The 26091-nt window shown below is 39.6% G+C and overlaps 2 protein-coding genes across 2 annotated transcripts in view; both read left to right on the forward strand.

Annotated features, from left to right (window-relative positions):
- The window catches only part of Snmp2 (Sensory neuron membrane protein 2), a 36968-nt gene that overhangs the window by 1149 nt on the left and 9728 nt on the right, over window positions 1-26091 (forward strand). The window contains exons 2-5 of the mRNA XM_034983564.2: window positions 448-589; window positions 8929-9189; window positions 9954-10198; window positions 11198-11379. Of these exons, the coding sequence (XP_034839455.2) occupies window positions 494-589; window positions 8929-9189; window positions 9954-10198; window positions 11198-11379 (784 nt within the window). The 5' untranslated portion in view covers window positions 448-493. The remainder of the gene's footprint in view (window positions 1-447; window positions 590-8928; window positions 9190-9953; window positions 10199-11197; window positions 11380-26091) is intronic.
- Window positions 14398-17901, forward strand: LOC138404568 (mucin-2-like). The gene has a single exon (XM_069508965.1). It carries the CDS (start codon window positions 14493-14495, stop codon window positions 17250-17252), a length of 2760 nt encoding a protein of 919 aa, XP_069365066.1. The 5' UTR covers window positions 14398-14492; the 3' UTR covers window positions 17253-17901.

The raw sequence follows: 26091 nt of genomic DNA on the forward strand, positions 1-26091 counted from the left end.
GACCTAGAAACATGAAATTTGGTAGTAAGGTAGGTCTTATACCAGACATGAGGGAAAAAATCTAAAGACACAAGAAAAAAATTAGAATGTGTTCACGAACAAATACTTAGTGCTATTTTTTATATATTATTAGGTACTATACCAAGTGGGGTATCATATGAAAGGGCTTTACTTGTACATTCTAAAACAGATTTTTATTTATTTTTAGGCATAATAGTTTTTGATTTACTTTGTCCGCGTGGATATAGGTTTTTTGAAAATTTCGTGGGAGCTTTTTGATTTTCCGGCATAAAAAGTAGCCTCTGTTACTCTCCAGGTCTTTAAATATACCCATGCAAAAAATCACGTCGATGCGTTGCTTCATTAGAACGTGATTGAAGGACAAACCAACAAACAAACACCTACTAAACATTTATACCTAATATGGGTATTGATTATATATTTTAGGTCTTACCAAAGTCGGATCATAGAGGGCGTAGAGGGCGACAATGTGATGTACCGCAAGAAGGAATACCTAGAGTTCGACGCCGAGACCTCATTCCCCCTCTCGCTCGACGACGAGGTCACCGTAGTCAACGTCGCTTACCATGTGAGTATTTACTATTTAGATTAAGCCTCAGTTCACGACAGTCAGGAAACTTGTAACAAAACGTCGAGGATTGATCTACACTGACAGGCGTCACATATTACCTTAATTTGACGCTAGGTAGGCTATGAAACGACTAGGTATCTTTGCTGTATTTCACTTACTCCTACCCTAATATTTGACTGGATCAAACCCGAAACACCTCAAGAGTTCCTTCGCTCTAGTTCACCCAATAAAAAAAAAATTTATTCATAAGAGAGAAAGATAAATAAGTGATAAATATTTATGCGACAGAAAGAGAGAGGTTTATAAAATTTTAGGCCGCAGCGCTGCACGATGTGAATTTCACTTGATTGCGTCGTAACACGGACGACAAACGAAGTGATCCTTTTAGGGTTCCATTTTTCTCTGGAGATACGGAACCCTAAAAAAGAGCCTAAGTTACACAAAGGACGCCTGCATGGATTTAGATCCGCGCTAGGTTGAGTAACGGCCCATTCACACGGCGTCAAGTTTTGTCAGTCTTCTTTTTATCGGATCCTGCAAAACCGGATAGTGTGTTCACACATCCGTCTAGTTTTATTGGATCCCACAGTCATTTTGCGTGATTCTTGATCCGAGCTTGTGTGAACACATGTATTGAAATACTGTTTGAATCGGATCCGAGATATTTTAGTATGGCCGGAGCGATGTGTAGTCGCAAAATTGGATAGTAAAAGTGGGATCCGTTTTTTGCAGTATCCTGCGATAAAAGCAGGTGTATTTTCGCCGAATCCTAAAACCGTATGCTTGTGAAAACACATGAGTTGTTGTTGCCACTAAATCGGACCCTAGAAGTAACAGTTCCCGCAAAGGGATCCTGCAATCGTATGCCTGTGTAAGTGCATGCATTAAAATAGGTACTATTGCGACTAAATCGGATCCTAAAATACAATGAACCAAAAGCTTAATTTGCTATAATCCTCTGAATCTATTCAGCTATTGTTTCAGCGTATTATAGCAAATTAAGCATTTGGTTCATTGTATATTCATTGATTTCCACAAAGTAATGCCTGATTCTATACAACGGATCCTAAAAACCGTTCCCGGATATGTCAGTGTGAACGTGCCGTAACGGATTTACACAGGAGTCGTGGCTGAAAAGGAAAACTTTTACATTTTATTTTAACATACATTGTTACTTAAATAGAAAAAGCTAAAGCTTGCAGCGGCACTCTCGAAAAGTATTATTGAATTTCTAGGTCCTACTCGTTTTTCAGAAAATTTGATTTTTCAAAACCTTTTACATCCGTTCCATTCCGCTCCATTAGCAATATACGTTTTCTACTAACTTATAAGGCTCTTTACACACTGCATCCGATCCAAATCCGAAAATTCTCGCTCCAAAATAGCCAGGTACCTACTGATTTGTACAAGAGTCATCACCATCAACCGATAGACGTCCACAGCTGGACATAGGTCTCTTGTAGGGACACACCACTTCACACGCCATGGTCTTGCGCCGCTTGAATCCAGCGGCTCCCTGCGACTCGTCTGATGTCATCCGTCTACCTAGTGGAGGGTCTTTCAACGCTGCGTCTTCCGGTGCGAGGTCGCCATTCCAGCACCTTGGAACCCCAACGTCTATCGGTTGTACGAACTATGTGCCCTGCCCATTGCCACTTCAGCTTCGCAACCCGTTGAGATATGTCGGTAACTCTAGTTCTCCTACGGATCTTCTGATTTCTGATTTGATCACGTAGAGAACTTGAGGCACTGATTTCTATAAGAGTAATAAATTGTATCGTGACATGATCATCATCATGCTCAATGCCATCGCCGGCCATATTCCACCACGCTGGCTAAGTGCTGATTGGCATACTTCACTCACCTTTGAGAACATTATAGATAACTCTCTTTTTCTTCACCGTCAAAGCAATTGATATATTGTTCAAAACGCACATTACTCCGAAAAGGTAGAGGTGCGTGCCCGGAATCGAAGCCCCCACCTCCCAAATAGGAAACGGGCGGAACCACTGGCTATCTCGGTTCTGTAATATGTACGAATTGTCAGTTTAAACGTAGCATGTTCATATTAGCTGTAACATAAAAATGCAACTCCTCAATATATATCGAAGTAGGTTGCCTGCACATCGGATTGAAAGAGAGGTGATGCAAAATTATGTAGGTTAGGTAGTTAAGCAATACGATTAAGACAATAGTATGTAAGATTTCTTTATTAGTATTGTTAGTCCATAAGCGGGAGAGTAGATCATAAGCCGGCTCTCAATAAACATCTTCCACCGTTGCCGCATTTAATTATTACCATACGGCCACAACATATCTCATGGCGACCCTTGCCAGTCGGTGCATGCCTAATCTAAGTGCGTGCACCGGCTGGGCACCGATCAAGAAGAAGACTACACAATTTTCAAAAGAATATTCAAGACTCAGCTAGAACAAAAAGAAGAAACTAATTCCACGTCCTGTATTAAAAATCAAGAAACACTAATATCAAGAAATAAGCCAAAAAAAATGAATCCATAATGAACAGAAGACATCTCAAGCTTCATTGATCGGCCCAGCATCATCGTGCGTCCAGGGTTATCCCGGCCACAACTAGGAGGTGTCCAGGGTATTCCCGGCCCAGTTCGAGGAGTCCAGGGTTTTCCCGGCCCACCAAGAAGATAGAAGAGGCGCAGACTCCAGACCTCCGGACCTGATGAGCGAAATCACCCCTGACGACGACGGCGATTACACGGCGGTCACGAAATTGATTAATAAAATGTGTCGCTAACAGTTAAAGTAAGTGCAATTTATCTCTCGTAATGGGCAAATAGGTAGAATGTGTAGGTATTGTAATTTTTTTTTGGGTAGATAATTTAATTTTGTACGTATAGGATAGGAGAATATTGGTAATTTTTTTAAATAATAAATAATACTTGCTCCACTATCTACTCATAAGTTCCCTTCGTGCTTCATTTGTAAGATTTTATATAGTGTGTAGGATAGTTTAAACTAATAATAGATAATAATTAATAAATGAATAAATAGGTACTTACTTCTTTCGTAAATATTAATAATTCAGAGAATTATAACGGTGTCATCGCGTGGTCAACGACACACGCGTACCCGAACATTTTGTATTGTTATACGAGACAATGGTTTTGCTCGAGATGCAATTTGCAAATACAAGGAAATGAATATGAAATAAGGAGAATTTTTCCGCTACAGACGTTTTTCGTCTAGTTTCGTGCAAGTTTTGACGATATAAGACTATACCCGGCTTTAACAAATTAGGACTCTGCAAACCAAAGGCTTGATCACCCTTCGGCTGTAGAAGTGCTATAGGTATAAAATATACAATATTTATTTTAGATTGAGACATACTGACGTAGGAAGATGATTGTTATTTATTTGTTTAAACGCGATGTTTTGCGCATATTTAGTACCTCCTCATTCAACTATATATTTGTCTAGACTCTTGATCATTATCTACCGCGCTGGTGTTAGTGAAAGACCTAGAATTTTTTATGAAAAGTTGAATGCTATTGAAATACTTATTGAAAGAAATAAGTTTGATGAAGACTATAAGTCTTATGAAAAATGCTTGCAAGCATGTTATGTTAAATATTAATTAGGAGAGTACGCGCCGCGTTTGTTGATTTGTTTATTTATTTGTATTATGTGAAGAAGTAACTTGAAAGGAAGATGAAGACTAGGAGAGGTTTATTTTGACTGTCCAGGAAATATGAATACCTGAGATGTTTACTTCATAATAGGTATTATTATGGGTTTTAGAATAGAAACCTTATATTTACCGTCTTACGACGATGCTATACGACAGCTGTATACTTATGATGACGACTATTAGATAGGTCAAAGAATCTTTTAAAGTCGATTTGTGAAATCGATACCTCAGCTTATACATATCTAATACCTATGATGCTATTTTGAGATTATTCTATTACCTATGATGAGATTTTTCGAAACTTTTGTAAAAGTTAAATCCTTTACTGCACTTAATAGATTACGATATTTCTATTTATAAGTAAGGTTGAAAGTATGCCCATACGAAGTAAGAGATAAGATAAATTGAACTTTGAGCACAGGAAGTAACGATTTAAAAAAAAATGTTTCCTTACATAATTTAATTTTATTTAGCATTAGATTTTATTTTTGTGATTGTCATCATCTTTTCTTCTGATTCGATGTAGCGTCTAACATTTTTTTTCTTTTAAGGGGAGGGGTAACCGCATACATTTTCAGGGGAGTTGTAATATGTACGAATTGTCAGTTTAAACGTAGCATGTTCATATTAGCTGTAACATAAAAATGCAACTCCTCAATATATATCGAAGTAGGTTGCCTGCACATCGGATTGAAAGAGAGGTGATGCAAAATTATGTAGGTTAGGTAGTTAAGCAATACGATTAAGACAATAGTATGTAAGATTTCTTTATTAGTATTGTTAGTCCATAAGCGGGAGAGTAGATCATAAGCCGGCTCTCAATAAACATCTTCCACCGTTGCCGCATTTAATTATTACCATACGGCCACAACATATCTCAGTTCTATAAATAGTAGGTATTGATATGAATTTCGTTTTCGGAAGCCGAGAGTATTGCCGGTTCGAAGTTCACGGACCGAACTAATTAATTAGTACTACCGTCTACGGCTACTTCGACCGGGATTTCTCGTATTCGCTTCGTATGCAGTGCAGGGGTATCCGTATTTTATCCCTTCCGTCTCTACTCACTACATATTCGTTAAAAATGCTTTTTTTCTGTTTCAAACATCGCTGTATACGATACACCTTTAGTACAGCCGTATAACACTTATTTTACTATTTTACTTTGTCTGCTAGCGAATTGTTATTTGAAATACTTGTATTCATGCGAATCATACATTATATTGTATATATGTATACTACACAGATAAACTGTGAATCCTATGATAGCCTAGTGGTTAAGAAGTCCGCCTCCTATTTGGAGGTCGGAGGTTCGATTCCGGGCACGCACATTTAACTTTTCGGAGTTATATGCGTATAATGTAATTAAATCAATTTTTTAACGGTGAAGGAAAACATCGTGAGGAAACCTGCATGCCTGAGAGTTCCCTCGACGAAGGAAAGACGAATCGAGAGCCCTATACTTACTTCTCTCCGTTCTCTCCGTGAGAAAGAGGTCGATTGACCCAAAATATTATAAAACATTCCACGCGTCGTCACAATTTTTTGTTCGCTTTGCGCTGATGACTGTCCTTAATAACTAACTGATAATTGACTTTGGTAATCATTATTGCGTCAAACAATGCCACTAATTGTTTTCGTCGCACGTGGTTGAGAGGAAAAACTAACAATTACAATTAAAATCGCATGAATCAATTAAAGCATATCCAGAAAAATTAAATACCTCGCCATGTTGCGGAAAACCCGTGGAACTACATTATACAAGACCAGTACTTATTGACCATAGACCATGTACTAGTGGCCCCCCAGAGAAAGCTTTTTAGGGTTCCGTACCTCAAAAAGAAAAAAGGAACCCCTATAGGATCACTTCGTTGTCTGTCTATCTATCGTGTCTGTCAAGAAACCAATGGGGTACATTCCGTTGACCTAGAATCATGAAATTTGGCAGGTAGGTAAGCCTTATAGCACAAGTAAAGGAAAAAACTCGAAAACCGTGAAGTTATGGTGACATCACAAAAAAAATTAATTCATGTACAAATAATTAGTATTTTTAAATTTTAAAGCAAGATAATGTCAAGTGGGGTACCGTATGAAAGGACTACCTGTACATTCTAAAACAGATTTTTATCTATTTTTATGCATACTTAATAGTTTTTGATTTATCGTACAAAATATCGAAAAAATACGACTGTAGTATAGTACGGAATCCTCGGTGCGCGAGTCTGACTCACATTTGGTCGGTTTTTATATTTCTGGTCAGTCTTTAATTACTATTCCACGAAGCACGAGAGAGGGTGTTGCATTTTTACCATTTTTACCCGAATACGGCAAAACGTAAAGGAAAGGTTACGATTTTAGCAGTCTATGTATAGTCCGCGACAGATCGAGGTGGCAATGGGGAATGCTCCATACACCCGCACAGCACCCGCGCTAACCTGATGCTGGATAGCGCGGGTGACGTGCGGGTGTGCGGGGCGTCCCCGCGCCTCATACCCCGATTGCCATCTCGACCTGTCGGGTACTATATTTATGTACCTATACTTCACCGTATACGAGAACAATGCTGCGCGAGAGGCATCGCAATTCGCAACGCGTGCTGGGCATTGCATAATATTGATAATTTATTGATAAACTGTGATAACTAAAGAATCTATTGATAAAATTTGATTTCTTCATCGAGAACTTGTTTTGCAATATAACAATTAAACAGTAGTAGATTTACTTTTACTACATGATTCCTGCGACTTCGCCCGCGTTTATGAAGGTTATTAATAAAACCAACTCTTAGTAATTATAAGATTGATGTGGGGCACAATTTCAGAAATAATTTTTGGGACATAAATTAGCCTACGTCTGTTGTACCAAATTGCTAGCGACTTCATTTACCTGCATAGATTTAGGTTTTTGTTTATTTAAGAATCCCGTTATTATTAATATATTATGCCCTTCCCCGGGATGTAAGTGCCAAATTTCATCAAAGTCGGTTAAATGGATGGGCCTTGAAAAGCTAGCAGACGGACAGACAGACAGACAGACACACTTTCGCAATTATAATATTAGTATGGATTTATTTAGATGTAATAATTTATTACAAAGAAAAATACAGTGAAACGCATGGAAATTGGAATTCATTTTACCCGAATTCTCAGAATTCAACATCAAAGGGAAATTCATTTTCAAACATAATATTTACTCGTAAGTATCTCAAAGCTTAAATCATCCTAGTTCCGCCGAGCGGAAATGCTACGTACAGTAATATTATATTATATTATAATAGTTGCCCAGGTAGTGTATGCATACATTTGTACATACTCCCGAGGTACCTAAGCTAGATACTTACTGTACCTATTTAACTAAAACTATTTAAGCAGTCCTTTACAAAAAACTATTAAGTAACATAGACTTCGCGACAGGTCGAGATGGCAATCGGGGTATGGGGCGGGCCGCCGCGCCGCGCACGACGCACGTCACCCGCGCACACCTGCACTGGGTTAGCGCGAGTTCTGTGCGGGTGTGTGGGGCGTTCCCTCCCCAATGAGGAAATTTCCAGGCAACGTTCGATAATGCAGTAAAATGGCGCTGAATACTACCACCACTAAAGATGAAAAATAATACCTATATCTATATTATGATCTATGCATTAAATCTTAAAATTAAAATCCGATGCGAAATTAATTGAGTACTTCTATTATAGTTCACATACATATTTTGTGGGGAAGAAACGTAAGGAAAATTGCAGTGCGCGCTTGCTCTTACTCTTCATCTATGTCATTGATTGACACGACCTAGATATAGGTTTTATTTTTCATCTTTAGTGGTGGTAGTATTCAGCGCCATTTATGAAAATTTTATCGAACGTTGCCTGGAAACTTCCTCATTGCCATCTCAACCTGTCGCGTACTATATCAATATAAGATATACTTAATTTAGTATTCTGAGCCAATGTTAATAGAAGTTCGTCGTAACTTTAGGTAAAGCGCTTAGACCAACTACAGCGTCACACACGTCACACAAAAATGGAGCTACATAAGGCAGTGGTCCGACCGCCGACGATGAACGAGAAACGAGTAGAACTAGAAACTTAAACGAGTTGGCGATCAGCGGGAAGCGAGTGTGTAGTTTCGATAGTTTTGTCGCCGGGCTATAAGCGAGTGTGCAAGTACAGCGACCGATTACTCGCGCGTTGATTGATATGATATGTCAGACAGCTTTTTTTAAAACATACCTACAGGTCTCATACTAAGCACAACGAAAAAGCGGTGATAGTCTAATGGGTAAAGTGCCGGCCTCCTGCTTGGGTGGGTCCGGGATTCGATCCTGGGCACGCACCTCTATCTTTTCATTATTTTGTGTTCATGCACAAATAATTAGTATTTTCAATTTTCAAAGTTAGATAACTACACCAAGTGGTGTATCCATAGAGCAGAATTTTTTCTTTGTTTCTGCTCTATGGGTGTATCAAATGAGTATAAAATTGCCTGTAAATTCTAAAAAAGATTGTTATTCATTTTTATGCATAATAGTTTTTGATTTCTCGTGTAAAATGTCGAAAAAGTACGATTGTAGTACGGAACCCTCGGTGCGCGAGTCTGACTCGCACTTGGCCGGTTTTTTGTATGATGGTACGGAACCCTTCGTACTTGACTGATTTTTAATCCTTTTGTTGTTCCAGAACATTCTCCAAATGGCAGAGACGTTGTTTCCTCCACTAATGGCCTTATTGCCGTTGGCACTGGGCGGAGTGTTCGGCGTCCACAACAGCCCGATAATGACTGTCAGGGTCGGAGACTTGCTATTCGACGGCATCCCCATCTGCAAGAACCCTGGGTTCATTGGGGCCGTTGCGTGCAACCAAATAAAACCTTTGGCAGCCGATGTTCGGAATATCGACGAGCTGGAGGATGGTTCTCTAGAATTCTCCATTCTCAGATTTGTAAGTATCACGTAGTTTTGAGTAGAGAATACAAAACATTGGGAGGAAACTTGCATGTCTGAGAGTTCTTCAAAATGTTCTTAAAGGTGATATACCTACTTAGTTCGTCATCTCTACCTAACACCGGCCTACTATCTAACACGGGTCACTTCTCAAAAATCAGCCCATACTTATTTCATTTGAATTGGAATTATTTTCAACACATTTTGTTGTATCATTACACATCTGACAAGAATACCTACAAATATATTTTATCGGCAACTATCGATTGCTCCACATCACTATTAAAGAGCCGTGAAACAGACAACACAGGAAATGTCATTTTGTTCTCCGAAAATTGAAAAATGGACTCATGGACAGTACAGGCCAAGAGGCGCAAATATGAGAACCTCGATGGGAGCTTCATATTCGTGCCTTTTGGTGTGGAGACCTTGGGGCCGTAGGGCCCGGGGGCTCGAGCTCTTTTTGAGGAAATTTCGAAAAGGGTTATCGAGTCAACCGGGGACCCGAGAGCTGGCAGCTACCTTGGTCAAAGTATTCGTTTGGCCATCCAAAGAAGTAATGCTGCCAGCATCTTGGGTACAATGCCTCGCTGCGGTGGTCTCGATGAGGTTTTACATTTAATATAATTCATTTTAGTTTTAATTTAATGTTGTTTAAATTTTTTTAGATTTAAGTTTATTTAATAGAATAATTGGCCTAAACTTTACATCTTTAAAATAAATTAAGAAATTCACGATAATCAGTTAGTTATATTTTAACAGAAACACGATAGACCAAGCGATCTGTACGTGGCCAGTCGCGGTGTGGACGACGTGACGAACCTGGGTGTCATCCGTTCCTACAACGGGTCCTCCCACCTTAACTTCTGGGTCAACCCAGCCACGGACGAGCAAGGGGGGGAGGTGCCCAGCGTGTGTAACATGCTGAACGGCACAGACGCGGGCATATTCCCGCCCTTTGTCAACAGGGACGAGCCACTCTACGCTTTCAATACCGATGTGTGTCGGTAAGTCTTTAGGGCTCCGTATCCTAAGAATGCCAACGTGACCCTATTACTATTACAGCCGTACTCAGAGTCGCTAATCTTTACTTAAGATTGAGCTAAAACGAGACAGATTTATGTGAGAGATATAGCACTGTCTCGTTTTAACTAAACTTAAGTAACGATTAAGCGACTCTGAGTACGGCTGCGAGAGTCCGGTGTCCGTCTGTCTGACCTCGTGAACCTTAAATACTTATGTAGGCAGTTGAAATTTTGCCGCTAAAACTACAAATAATAAAAATTTCGAAATGGCTGTCGTGGAAATTTAAAAAAATTACCCTATTGTAAAATTGCTACCTTGGCTTCGTCTTGGTCTCATTATCATCGACCCTTCGCCAGTCCAATACTGAGCACGGGTCTCGTCTCAAAATTAGAAAGGTTTGGCCGTAGTCCACCACGCGGTGGCCCTATGCGGATTGGCAGACTTCACACACCTTTTATACACCTTCACAGCGTCGCGTATTGGTTATGACGTCCGCCTCCTAAGCGGAGGTTGGGAGTTCGATGCCGGGTAACATTTCGGAGTTATATGCATTATAAGTAATTAAATATCACTTGCTTTAACGGTGAAGGAAAACATCATGAGGAAACCTAAATGCCTTAGAGTTCTCCATAATTTTCTCAATGGTGTGTGAAGTCTGCCGCGGATTGACTTGACCATCGTGGGGGCCTTCTCATACCGAGAACAGGCCCGTGCTCTGTAGTGAGCCGACTATGGGTTGATATCACATGATGATGACATACCTATTTAGAATGTTATTTTTTTTCATTATTATTTGGACAACTCTCAGGTATGCAGTTTTCCATTACGATGTTTTCCTTTATCGTTTTAAAGCAAGTAATATTAAATTGCTAAAAGTTAGATCCCGGGGATCGAACCTCCGACCTACCGAATAGAAGACCTATATTTCTTAACCACTAAGTCTTTTATCTAACTCTATCACCACTTTATTTTGTGATCAGGTCAGCAGAACTCCGGTACCAATACGACACTTCGTACAAAGGCATACCAGCGGCGAGGTTTGCGGCCAACGATTGGTTCTTGGATAACCACCAAGGCTGCTTCTGCCTCAACAAGACGCGCGGCATCAACCGTGACGACGGGTGTTTGCTGCCCGGCGCTATTGAGATGTTCTCCTGCATAGGTAAGTTACGATATGAACTAAGAGCCAGCGCGTGCCAAGCCTTCGTTATTTTATAAAAGCTGAAAGTTTTTCTGTGTATTGTCCCCAACACAAGGAGGAACGATCAGCGATTATGACGTTTGCATCATGGCGTCTTCGGGAGATAACAGGTAAAAAAGGTGTAAAAAAAATTACGTCAAGCGGCGCAAGTATGCCTCTCTTATCGAAAGTTACATTTTTGTTTCGTTTGTCGTGGAGACCATGGAGTCTTAGTGCTAAAAAAAATTACGAAACATTTCAACGCAATTAATAGCCTCACCTGGAGACAGAAGAGCTGGCTCATTTTTTGCAAAAGTCCAGCGCGGAAATGCAGCCAGTATTCTTGGCACCATTCCACGCGGGCATGATTTGTATAGTAATTAGATAAGGCTAGCTTTAAGTACCATTGTAATATTTTTATAAGAAAACTACCATTATGTATGATATTTAGAGCCTCAATAGCTCAACGGGTAAAGGAGTGGACTGAAAACCGAAAGGTCGACTGTTCAAACCCCGCCCGTTGCACTATTGTCGTACCTACTCCTAGCACAAGCCTGACGCTTAGTTGGAGAGGAAAGGGGAATATTAGTCATTTAACATGGCTAAAAAGTAATATTCTTTAATAAAAAAAAAAAAAAAAAAAAATAGAAAGGTGTCATGACCGCCCAGCAATAAGGAATACGCCGCAGGGAGAAAGTGCTGTTAGCTACCTACCTACATATTTAATTTACAGCTTTTTGGAAAGTCAATTTAATAATCCATAAAAGTACTTGTGAGTCTGACACGTGTAATATCTACAGCAACTTTCTCGTAAGTAGGTAAGGACTAAGCAGTGGCGTGCAGGTCATAGAGGCATAAATGCACTGCTTACCCCAGTTGTAATAGCTCATGCATATTTTTCATTATGACCTGCCAGTAAACAGGTTTCTACCTAACTAATGCCTACCCTGGCTTCAAACACTGTGCACGCCACTGGGACTAAGGTACCTACTTACGTCCACTCCACAGCCATTTGTTATCGGTAAATTATTATCGGTACTACCCATATTATTATTAAAGCCTCAATAGTTTTAGTAATATTTATTTCTGTATACATCGATGAATATAACATACCAAATAAAAATTAATATTAACATCTACACACTAAAATTTATTTATTTATTTAGGTATTTATTTATTATAATTAAATTTATGACCTTTTTATTAAAAGAAGAAAGTAGGTACACTACATGTTAATTTAAAATAAAATTAAAAATTATATAGGTCTGTATAAATGTTTGTGAGAGGTCGATGAACTTTGTCAGCCCTAGCACAGACTATACGGTCTATTTGGGCTGCAAACTGCCAACACCAGTCTCGGCTTTTTATCTAGTGCTTTGGTCTACAAGTGTGGTGTAAAATGTTCACTTTTCATTTTGTCGAAATAAAATATAAATAAATAAATAGCTCAACGGGTAAAGGAGTGGACCGAAAACCGAAAAGGTTGACGGTTCAAACCCCGCCCGTTGCACTATTGTCGTACCTACTCCTAGCACAAGCTTGACGCTTAGTTGGAGAGGTAAGGGGCCATGTTAAATGACTAATATTAATAAATAAAAAATTATAAATGCGAATGTATGTGTGTGTCTTGTAAAGACCAAAAGGGTTTGGGTTTAATTAAATAAATTAAAACTGCCATACCCCTTCAAGGCCTTAGCCCACTTCCATCTTAGAATATTGCATCATTACTTACCACCAGGTGAGATTGCAGTCAAGAGCAAACTTACATCTGAATTAAAAAATGAATTTATGGTTACACCTCTGTGCCTATTACAGTTCATGAGATGCAGCCTGCTGACAGACAAACAGACGGATGGACGGACAGTGGAGGCTCAGTAATGTCCCGCAGGGTCCCTTCGGGTACGGAGAAAAAAAAAACGTTCCCAGTGCAGCTGTACATGGTTATTACGCAAAGACAACGCCACTTGTACTGTCCGTTTCACATCAGATGTGGTATTTACTCCTCTCGTATGTACCGGCTCCATTATCGTGATTCATCAAATGATTCGACTTCGGGCAAATTTCACGATAGTTCGGCATTCGGCAAATCAATTGACCACACTATTCGGGATATAGAAAATCTTTTTGAAGCGAATTTTTAAATAAGTTTGGAATATCACCCGCCTGGTGAACGCGACGCTTTGTGATAGAGAATATTCATCACAGTGGTGTATTAAATGTTATATCATGAAAAAACAAAGAGTTCCCGTGAGATTTATAAAAACTCTAAGTAGGTATATTTGCGCCAACCATTCGGCCTGCCAAGTGCCAATCCGTACTTAGCTTGCTAGCGTGGTTGAATACGACGTGCTTCTTATTTTTAGAGAAGATCCATCGTCCTCAGTAGTGAGTTGGCGATGGGATGATGATGATGATGATTCAGGTTAGCGCAAATGTGAGGAACGATTCGATGGCCGCCGGCCACACAATTCGTGATATCACGAATCTTTTGCCGAGCCCCAATAGTAGAGCCAAACCATAAAGGCAGATAAGAGGCCGACGGCTAACCTCCTGACCCCACATGCCGAAACACTCGCTAGACATGCCACGACCTCGTCCTTGCATGTTGCAGCGTAAAGCCTTCCTTTCCCTATCATGACAACGTAGGTACTAAATTACGTGCTAGTTAATAACTCAATGACCGCATCCATCGGACGCGTGTATGTTGTTTCGTCAAGAGGCTCAATATTCTTCTCAATGATCACACTCGTCGGTGACCTTTACCTTTCCGCGAACGATTTTAAAAATAGTAACGTTTCAAGTTAGCCGATTTTAATGAAATACTTGCATGAATGTTGACAACTGCCGTAACGCGGTCCCGTCAAGGTGAGCCGGTGTCGTCTCGGTGGCTCCCGCGAGCGCGGCCGCGGCGCGGCACTAGCGCGCCCGCAGCCGGCGATCTGCCATTATCTCTGCGCTGAAACGATCGGCGTTTAACTCGACTCACAATTAAGATTACCGTTAATGCGGGCGCGACACAGTTGGCCAGCGCGCGCCGCGTCTTCGTGTAAATAAAATAGCGTGCGCGCTCGTCCGATGCGCAAACGCACTTTATAATGTTCACCGTCGCGTTGTTGGTGGGTACGCTGACCGCGCTCGCCGCCGGCCGCATCTACGAGCGGTGCGAGCTCGCGCGCGACCTGCAACTGCTCGGCGTGGACCGCGACCAGATCGCCACGTGGGTGTGCATCGCCTACCACGAGTCGCGCTACGACACGGCCGCGCGCAACCACGGCAGCGGCGACCACGGCCTGCTGCAGATCAGCGAGCTGTACTGGTGCGGGCCGGGCAAGGCGTGCGGCGCGCCGTGCTCCGCCTTCCGCGACGAGGACATCTCCGACGACGTCAAGTGTGCGCTGCAGATCTACCGCGAGCACACACGCCTCCAGGGCGACGGCTTCCTCGCCTGGGTCGTGTACCCCCACTACTGCAAGCAAAACGCGAAGAAATACATCGTCGACTGCGACAAGAACGTCAAAACCTCTTTAAAATTCGAGGATAGAGCACGATTACTCAAAACTGCCGACACGAGACAGGAATCGAAACGGCAATTCGCGAGCGATCCGTCCCGAAACGCGGTGACACCGAGGTACCTATCCATTAATTCAATATTCCAAGGTAGCTATGTTGATGAATTTGAAAGAGATTATTATGATAATAACAAACAATCGAACTGGCTGAATTTCAAAGTGGACAATATCGACGAACTCGAGCTTCCTGGTGTCGTGAGCGAAAAGCAGCGCTCGTATTTCATAGAATCCACTACTCGGCCGACAGCCGTGACAAAGTTCGACCCAGCTTTAATAGGAATAAAACCTCCTTCGCCTAGAAAAATAGAATCTAATCAGTTCCGCCGCAGGAAAACATTCTCAGAGCCGCTTTTTCTGAAAAATAGATTCAGTGACGATCAGAAAGTTAGCAAGACGACTCCCGCTCCATTGAGAGAATACTCTCAACCAAGTTTATCTTTAAATGAAGATTTATCGCACAATATATTCTTAAACTTATCCCCGTCTGTGATTTCCAAGTCACTAAGGGAATTTTCTTCGCACGAAATAAAATCGACCGACTTTAGTCGCTATCATGTGAAAGCACCACAACTGGAAGAAAGTTCTTCGAGTGCAGTATTAAGTTATGATGATTTAGCTCAAAATCCGTTCCTGAATTCGTTGCCTGGTTTAAATTTCAAATCTACCTCGAAATTACCATTCCGAGCAACAGATTTAGGCCAAAATAACAATAGAGCCTATACTGGAACTACATCTGAGCCAATAGCTTCTCTGAGATCTTCTAAACAAATTGGATGGCATTCAAATATCCCAGAATCAAGTGAAACAGCTTTAAAAACTGATGAAGATGATACAAAAATATCTATTGCGGACCTAGTGCAGAACCCATTTCTTAGTCACCTTTTACATGTTAACAACACTAAGCCATCAACTGTATCAAAAGTCCATGAAACCAATTCAAGGATAGATACTAGAAAAGATTTTTCTTTTACGACTGCGAGACCGACCACAAAATTGACGTTCTATTCTTCCCCTAAAGACGATTTTACATTGCGCAGGGAACAATTAGAAATATCCACAAAAACACCTATAACGGTGCAAAGGGGCCGTAGTCATTATTTATCAAATGTTGTGACTGAAAATCCAAGCACAGAACGTTCTACATTTATGTACAGTACACGACGATACCAAACTATATCCAGACAGAGATATAATACTAATCCAAATGATTTAAAAAGTACGACTGCCATTGAACCAATAACAGATAAACCGAAAGTTTCAACAGCAAAACCTTACACCAACGAAGTAAACTGGAGAAGATTCCAAATTGAAACAACAACTTCTAGAAGTACAACTACAAAGAGCGAAAGTTTATATGACGTAACCAAGAGTGTACCACAGAGTACAAGTACAACAGAGATAACAAGTAAATTACAGACTACAAGACCAGAGGCTGCAAGTAGAATAAGCACTTTAAATAAAACAAAGAGCTCTACAAGTAGACCACAAGTTACAAGTAGTACAAAGACTGTAAGTATATCACAGACAAACAACCCTCAGGATACCAGAAGACTACAAACTACAACCAGACTAGGAATCACAAGCAGACCACAGACTATAAATAAAACAGAAACTGCAAGTAGACCGCACACATCGAGGTTTATTAGTATATTACAGACTACAAAAAGTCCTCAGACAACTAGATTACAAACTACGAGTAGTACAATAAAGACTACAAGCAGACCAGATACCACAAGTAGACCACTGACAACCAGCAGGCTACCGACTACAAATCGACCAGTCACCACAAGCAAACCGCAGATTAAAAATAGCACCGACACAATCAGTCTACCACAAACTACGAGAAAACCTGAAACAGTGTGGGGGTCATGGTTAACGAGTAGACAGACTACGAGTAGACCAGAAACCACAAGTAGACCATCGCCAACGTTACGTTCCTGGTCGTCATGGCGTTCTTGGGAAGAATCTCGCAAAAATACCTCGACAACGCCTAGACCTAGTTTCACGTGGAGAAGGTCTACAAATTCAACTTTGAGTTCTACAACTACAAATTACTTTACTACACAAAAACCTATAAGTACGAGCACTCAAGCCACGACTGCGAAGACAACCCAATCTATATTCGACCTATACTTACGACCTTCTATGCAATCGTCTTTCAAACCCTTTGAGTTCACTAATAGACTTCGCAAAAGTATTAGTATATTTTCCGGCGGTACTACAAGACCTCCTCCCGCCTATTTCACTAGCAAAAAACCGACTACGGAAGAAGTTCCAAGAAATTGATACGCAAGATATATAATTAGATTTATTGGAAACACTGCCATATTTTTGAATGTTTTAATGTTAAATTGTTGTAACATAACACAATCTATAGCTCGAGAGCTGGTGCGAAAATTTGAGAAGATGCTTTAGAAAATGTGAAAGTTTGTACTAAAGTTCTTCGCGCTCGTGTGAAGTACTCGTGAGTTATAAGGTTTTATTGTACTTATTCATCTCACCACTAAACTGTCCTAACCTAGTCCTCGTGGCTACCTCAGCCCATGTTTGGAGCATGCTCGACTCCATTAGAGTTGCTGTACAAAAGTCTACGGACTTAAAGCCTCCTCCCTTTCTTCGCTCTATATTTCAGGTAATAACTTTGGATTCCTTCTGAAAGATGTCTGTCATTAGGCGGTAGAGACAAGTATCTACCTTGTTTACCTCATTCTTGTGTTTTATAATAAGAACATTTAAAACTTACACATGTCAAACTTTTCGACTGTGTTCAATCACCTCCACAAAAGCTCCCTCCAGCTCTCCAGCTATTATATAAGCATCAAACCAAAAAGCATTTATTATTTTAGACTTAATTATATATTACGCTCGTAGATTATAAGAATTTGAATAAAGATTGTTAATTTTAATATGTTAAATTAAAATCATCTCGACTGGTCGATGTTGTTTTTTATTACTTCTTTTACGTATAAAAAATTGTACATAACGAATTTAGCATAAATCGTGGCCATCGTTTCAAATGTAAATAATAATAAATATTCGCCTGTTCAGCTCATTAATACGTATCAATATTCAAGATTTATATATAGCAATATCATTATGTAAAAGGCTAGCAAATAATCCGAGCTTTGCCCGCATAGGTTCGTAAGTTGATGTGGTAACAACTATGTGTTATGAACGCAGCTATTACCATTATTACGTAAATAATTATTTGCAAAGCGATTTTTTATTGTAATGACAATATGCGAAATTTTATATACTTCAACATTGATATCAACCGATATACCTCTACTGCTAGCTGATTCGCTAACTCAGTGTCTAACACTGAATGATAACCACCGAGCTCATTTGACATTTATTTTTAAGATGAAGTTTTTCTACGACAATCATTTTTATATCACTCAGCAGCAATGTAGAACCAAGCAATGTCAAATGAGCTTGGTGTCTATCATTCAGTGTCGACACTGCGTAAGCGAATAATCCCTCTGGACATAGGTCTCTTGTAGGAACTTCCACGCTGCGGCGTGTTTTTGCGTTGCTTGTATCCAGCGAGCGGCTCCCTGCGACTCGTTTGATATCGTATGTTCACTTAGAGTTAGATAGGAGGACAATGTAGCTAATTCACACAATCTCTAAACTAAACTAAAATATCACGTCTAAATCTATTGCTATCCCTTTCATAATGTTGCTTGCGGAAAAGGAAAGCACTAGACTTAGACCTGTAAATTCAGTTTAGTTTAGAGATTGTGTACTAGAGAATCGGCCCCATTATTTTGCTTATATCAATTTTATCATTTAAAAAATTTAATCTAATAATTAAAATTATTAAGAGTAAGTAATAACTACATACTTAATTATTACTTTCTAGATGATGATCCCGAGAGGACTCTTTGACTTTCCGGATTTGTCAGTTGTACCTCCGTCAAATCTTAACCGTGTTTTCCTTTAAAACGAAGTTTGTACTGCCCACTGCCAGGTGAGTTTCATACAAATTTAGAGAAGATCTGATGAAATTCTCTTGAATTTTTTTATTGTTTCCTGGCAACTTAGTTCAAATTTTTCTTATAGGTATTCAGTTTGTATACTTAGTTTTGGTTTCGCTGTAGTGGGATGAAAAGTTGTGTGTTTCGCACGGCTGCAAAATTATTTGTGCTCGTGCCTTTGAATTCCTCGCTTCACTAAGGAGTCACTACTCGTATCCTCCGCATACTTTTCGCTTGCTCGGAATTCAATACAAACAAACACACAACTTAGGTATATGATAAAAGAGCGTGGATTATGACCTGCAGCTCGTTCCAGCAACGCGCAGGGCTGCAAATACTTTTCTTATACATGGCATAATATTCTATATCAAATCTTTGAAAAGAGCAACCGCCGAGTTTCTTTCGGGTTCTTCTCGGTAGGAAAGGCATTTCGAACCAGTGGTAGATGCTGTTGACGATTCAATAATACTTGTAAAAGTTTAATTGAATAAAAAATATATTTTTTTTTTATTTTCTTATTTTTATGCATCATAGTTTTTGAATTACTTATCGGGAAAAATGTCGAAAAATACGACTGTAGTACGGAACCCTCGTTGCGCGAGCCTAACTCGCACTTGGCCGGTTTTTGTTTTGTAAGGGAGCTTATGACGTATGTCGTAGATAATCGCTGGTATTCTCACGGATGACGGATAGAACTCGGATGACGGAAATGCAGTGCAGCCTGCATAGAAGAGATGGCTATATTATTTGCTCGTCTTATGAAGGTGCCAATGTTGTATGTAGCTGACGAGGAAGTCGGAAGCCGGAAGGGCATTCCATATTCTAACCAATGCGTATCGTAACGGGGAAGCGTTTCGCTTATTACGTGACCGTTGAATGTTGATTAGGTAAATATATATGTCTAGTCTGGTCTAGTGGTTAGGATGTCCGCGTCTAATCGGAGGTCGGGGGTTCGAGCCCGGTCACGCACCTCTTAACTTTTTTAAAGTTACGTAGCGTTTTAAGTAATTAAATATCACTTGCTTTGACGGTAAAGGAAAACATCGTGAGGAAACCTGCATGCCTGAGAGTTCTCCATATAATGTTCTCAAAGGTGTGTGAAGTCCAATCCGCAGCCAGCGTGGTAGACTAGGCCAAAATCCTTCTCTCAGAGAGGAGACCCGTGCTCTGTAGTGAGCCGGCGATGGTCATGATGATGATATATCGGGAAATATAATGCATACGAACGTACGACGTCATAATTTCCTTAAAAATTATTTGAATAGCAACACTAAATTTTCATCATCATCATCATCATAATCAAACAATAGACGTTCACTGCTGGACATAGGTATCTCGGAAAAACTTCCTCACGCCACGGTCTTGCATTGCCGCTGCCATCCAGCGGCTTCCTGCCACTCGTTTGATGTCGTATGTCCACTTAGTGGAGGGTCTTCCTATGCTACGCTTTCCGGTGCGAGGTCGCTATTCTAGCACGTTGGGTCGCCAACGTCTATCGGTATTTCGAACTATGTGCCCTGCCAAATTTTCATACAGTTTTTCAACTTTATCAAATAAACAGAATATAGAAGTAAATATATTTTATCCTCAATTGATCCATACTTCCATACTAATATTATAAATGCGAAAGTGTGTCTGTCTGTCTGTCTGCTAGCTTTTCACGGCCCAATAGTTCAACCGATTTTGATGAAATTAGGTACAGAGTTAGCTTATATAGGTGAGGGGAAGGACATAGGCTACTTTTCATCCCGGAAAATTGATGAGTTCCCACGGGATTTTTAAAAACCTAAATCCACGCGTACGAAGTCGCAGGCATCAGCTAGTCTTAATATATAAAAGGAAAAGGTGACTGACTGACTGACTGACTGATTGATCTATCAACGCACACCTCAAACTACTGGACGGATCGGGCTGAAATTTGGCATGCGGACAGCTATTATGACATAGGCATCCGCTAAGAAAGGATTTTTAAAAATCCAACCCCTAGGGGGGTGAAATAGAGGTTTGAAATTTGTGTAGTCCACGCGGACGAAGTCGCAAGCATAAGTTAGTACAGTATAATACTTAATGCAATGAAGAAGAGGCGCCGTTTAATTTTATAACGTAACTTGATATACGATCTATTTATTACGATTACGATTGATAGCAAGTCAATAAATTGTCTCACAATTAAAAAATGAAATAAACGCGATTCTGTTTTCAACAATAAAGTAAAAATCGGCCAAGTGCGAGTCGGACTCGCGCTCCGAGGGGTTCCGTGCTCGGGTATTTCTTTTCGACATTTTGCACGATAAGTAAAAACAATTATGCATAAAAATAAATAAAAATCTGTTTAAGAATGTACAGACAAATCCCTTTCATAATTGATAATCCACTTGGTATAGTTATCTTACTTTGAAAATTGAAAATACTAATTATTTGTTGATGAACACATTTTTTTTTTTGTGATGTAACAACAAATTCACGGTTTTCGGACTTTTTCCTTTACTTGTGCTATAAGACCTACCTACCTGCCAAACTGCATGATTCTAGGGTTACCCTATAGGTTTTCTTGACAAACACGACAGACAAACAGACACACAGACAACAAAGTGATCCTATAAGGGTTCCTTTTTTCCTTTTGAGGTACAGATACCTAATAAAATATTTATATTAAGTAGTAGGTTTTAGAAAGAAAAAAAAATTAATAAGTAGGTAGGCATGTAATTGATGAAATCCCGCACTTGTACATTTTTAAAATATGTAGGTATGCCGGTTTGCCAGTAAGGTAGGTACTTATTCGGTGTACAATATTGATTTCCTGTGTATTGTATTTTTGTGTTTTAATTTTGTGTATTATCTGTTGGCAACCAATAAAATATAAATAAAATAGAAAACCATTTTTCTTATAAAATGACCTTTAATTCAATTCATTCGTTTTTAAGGTTAATGATATTTAATTAATATTTAAATGACACATGTGTAGAGCTTGTTTGTCAATGACATAACGTTACTCGGTTCGAGAGATCGCGGGAAGTTTTACGAAGCAGCTTGATAAATGTAGATGTCTGTTTGCCTACACAGCCGCAACAGGTCGAGATGGCTATCGGGGTATGAGGCGCCATGCGCCACTTGTAAAAGTTTACTTGAATAAAATTATGTTCTATTTTATTCTAAATAGGCATCTTCTAGGTAAACGCGTCATATCTTAGGCCACATCATCATTTATCATCAGGTGTGGTCAAGCGTTTGTGTATAGTGAACAAATAAATAAAAACCACCTCCTCGACATTTCCCACCGGCTTCTGGACTACCTCATGTGCTACCGCAGAAGGAACCGGTCACATATGCGTGCTAGGAAAATCAACAATAATTGACATTTTCACTGTGATTTGTTACAGTGTTATTTTTATTGTTTACCGCACTTACCGGTTTGCGATTTGCGATTGCGTCGGTAAGCCGTGTTGCAGTCTGCTTGCTGATTCGTTAACTCGGTGATCATCAGGAAATGAAACCTAATGGTTTAATAACCAGGAAAAACATCATTCTATACTCTGAGAAAATTCTACCAACTAACTCTACCTATTACGATTCAAGAGATACGGCCCGCTGACAGACGGACGGATAGATGGACCGACAGATAGCGGAGGCTTAGTAATAGTACATTGGCACCCTTCTGGTACGGAACCCTAAAAACAGTTAAATTAATGAAGTGCATTTTAACTTGTTATGAATTTTTCATAATTTAAAGAAAATTTCATGATTAATTTTGAATTTAAAAGTCACTCATTTAATTTGGAGACCATTTACATCAACTAAACCCCTATCAAGGATATATTTTTTAATTATTTCTGAAGTGGTAAAATCTAATTTTTTTTTAGATATACTCAGATGCCATTGGCGCCATTTTTTATTATTTTCGCTTGGTTGGTAATTATGGTTCCTAATTACCACCAAAAAAATGACCAAAAACGTTCTACAGATAGAGAAAAAAAAACCACTGATGAATAAAAATTATGAAAAAATCATTAAAAAATTCATATCTCCTAAACTACTAAAAATCGCTGAACATTCATAGGGGTGATTTGGATACCCCGCAATATAAGGTATTCAAATTTTCTTTAGACGTCACATCCCCGGCCACCCTGTATAAGTACAATGTATACGGTTAGTTGTAGTATGTAGCTAACAATAAAAAACCGGTCAAGTGCGAGTCAGGCTCGCGCAATGAGGGTTCCGTACTACAGTCGTATTTTTTCGACATTTTGCACGATAATTCAAAAACTATGATGCATAAAAATAAATAAAAATCTGTTTTAGAATTTACAGGTGAATACCTTTCATATGATACCCCACTTGATATAGTGACTCACTTCGAAAGTTGAAAATACAAATTATTAGTTCATGACCACAATTTAATTTTTTTTGTGTGATCTAACCCTAAATTCATGGTTTTCAGATTTTTCCTCAAATGTCAGCTATAAGATCTACCTACCTGCTAAATTTCATGATTCTAGGTCAACGGGAAGTACCCTGTAGGTTTCTTGACAGACAGACGGACGGACAGACAGACAGACAGACAGACAGACAGATAGACAACAAAGTGATCCTATAACGGTTCCGTTTTTCCTTTTGAGGTACGGAACCGTAAAAATACAAATATAAATACGAAAAGTTTGTAAACTACGTTACTTACTAGCCTAATATTGTAGGTAGGTATATGTAATATCAACACGCAAACGAGTTTAAAGTTGTGTGCATACGAATTACGTGTACTAAATAACATAAAGGGTATACAGGGTGCTTCAATTTAACAGAAGACTAAATAATTGAATGGGAGTGTTTACATAAAGGACGGCATGGTTAAATGTCGTCCACGACTTTTACTTTACAGTGACGACAGATTATCGAGACAATGGGGATGGCTAGCACGATAGTCGTAAAACTATAAAAAACCGGCCAAGTGCGAGTCAGACTCGCGCACCGAGGGTTCCGTACTACAGTCGTATTTTTTCCACATTTTTTACGATAAATCAAAAATTATTTAGCATAAAAATAAATAAAAATCTGTTTTAGAATGTACAGGTCCGTAAAAGATCCGCCAAAAAAGTAACAGATTCGGATACGGATCTTTTTTCTCCCGCGGATCCGGATACGGGTATCCGGAATATCACTGATCGTGACGGCAAATCCAATGGGACGGCATCTAATCGGAACAGCTAGAGACGACGTCCAATGATAAATTAGGGAACGCGCCATTAGTCAGGTGCGAAAAACTAGCTTTATCTATGAGATCTCCTAAATCTTTACCTGTAAATGTAATGTAAATACGTACCTACTTCCTTGACATTACGAAGTCGCTACGGATACACCTTGAGCAATCATTCCGAAGACCATCCGTGATCCGTCTCACACCTCGGACAAAATAAAGCCAGTGATGCACCAGGAGTATTACAATGGGTCTATATAAAAGGAAAAGCTGACTGACTGACTGACTGGTAGATCAACGCACAGCTCAAACTACTGGACGGATCGGGCTGAAATTCGATGTGCAGATAGCTATTATGACGTGTCTACTAGATAGCATACAGTTCGTCGCGCACAGAGGGTTCCGTAGTACAGTCGTATTTCTTTCGATAAATCAAAAACTATGATTCATAGAGAGAAATTTGGTTAAATCGGTAGAACGGTTGGGCCTTGAAAGGCTAGCAGTAAGACAGACAGACACACACACGTTTCGCATTTATAATACAAGTAGGTATGGATAATTTATGACTGCGACAAAACGCTCGTGGTTTTTTTATTTCTTGGAAACGATGACACAAGGATGACCTTCCATACCCGAGGACCACTTGACCGGTTCATCAGGTATCTCTATCCGTAGTCGTTACCTAAAGATCATCGGATGTTGCCCAAATAACCTAGTCTTCACTCTTTGCTTAAGTACCTAACTAAACTAACCGACTTTAAAAAGGCAGGATTACAGATCCTGCCTTTTTAAAGTTCAACTTTCAACCCTTTTTTAGGGTTACGTACCTCAAAACGAAAAACGGAACCCTTATAGGATCACTTTGTTGTCTGTCTGTCTGTCTGTCTGTCAAGAAACCTACTGGGTACTTCCCGTTGACCTAGAATCATGAAATTTGGCAGGTAGGTGGGTCTTATAGCTGGCTTTAGGGGAAAAATCTGAAAACCGTGAATTTAGGGTTAGATCACACAAAAAAAATTTAATTGTGGTCATGAACTAATAAATAGTATTTTCAATTTTCTAAGTAAGATAACTATATCAAGTGGGGTATCATATGAATGGTCTTCACCTGTGCATTCTAAAACAGATTTTTATGTATCATAGTTTTTGAATTATCCTGCAAAATGTCGAAAAAATACGACTGTAGTACAGAACCCTCCAGTGCGCGAGCCTGACTCGCACTTGGCCGGTTTTTTTTAGGGTTCTGTACCTCAAAAGGAAAAACGGAACCCTTATCACTTACAAAATCTTAACAAAATCGATTGCATGGATTTAAAAATTTGTATGTAAATCCATAAGCCCGTATACCATTGAACTAAATGTTATGTAATAATTATTATTTTAACGGGAATTTGGTAAACCACAAACATAATATGTATATGAGTATTAATTTCTTAGTTCCTAGAATCTCTCTCATTGAGTTTGTTTGGTTAGTTTCATATTCAAAAGAGAGGCAAACTAGGTAAGCTTTTTGACGACCTCCCTGGCGCAGTGGTAAGCACTGTGGTCTTATTAGTGGAGGTCCCGGGTTTGATTCCTGGCAGGGTTTGCAATTTTATCATTTCTAAATCTCTAGTCTGGTCTGGGTAGTTACCACCCTACCGAGAAAGCCTTGCCGCCAAGCGATTTAGCGTTCCGGTACGATGCCGTGTAGAAACAAAAGGGGCATGGGTTTAATAAAAACTGCTATGCCCCTTCCAGGTTAGCCCGCTTCCATCTTAGACTGCATCATCATCACTTACTACCAGGTGAGATTGCAGTCAAGGGCTTGTCTTTGAATAAATAAATAAAAATATACAAAAGTACTATACGTTAGTTTGGATTGTTCCTACCTACTAAGTATAATTAAAATATCTGATGAATTACTCATAACTATGAGTCTTACTTAGTTTATTAAAAACTGGTCAAGTGCGAGTCG

Source organism: Maniola hyperantus, chromosome Z (genome assembly GCF_902806685.2).
Source record: "Maniola hyperantus chromosome Z, iAphHyp1.2, whole genome shotgun sequence".
Classification (NCBI taxonomy): Eukaryota; Metazoa; Arthropoda; class Insecta; order Lepidoptera; family Nymphalidae; genus Maniola; species Maniola hyperantus.

What these genes read in the sequence shown, in the direction of transcription:
- LOC138404568 (XM_069508965.1), top strand. Translation starts at nt 14,493, where the DNA reads ATGTTCACCGTCGCGTTGTTGGTGGGTACGCTGACCGCGCTCGCCGCC.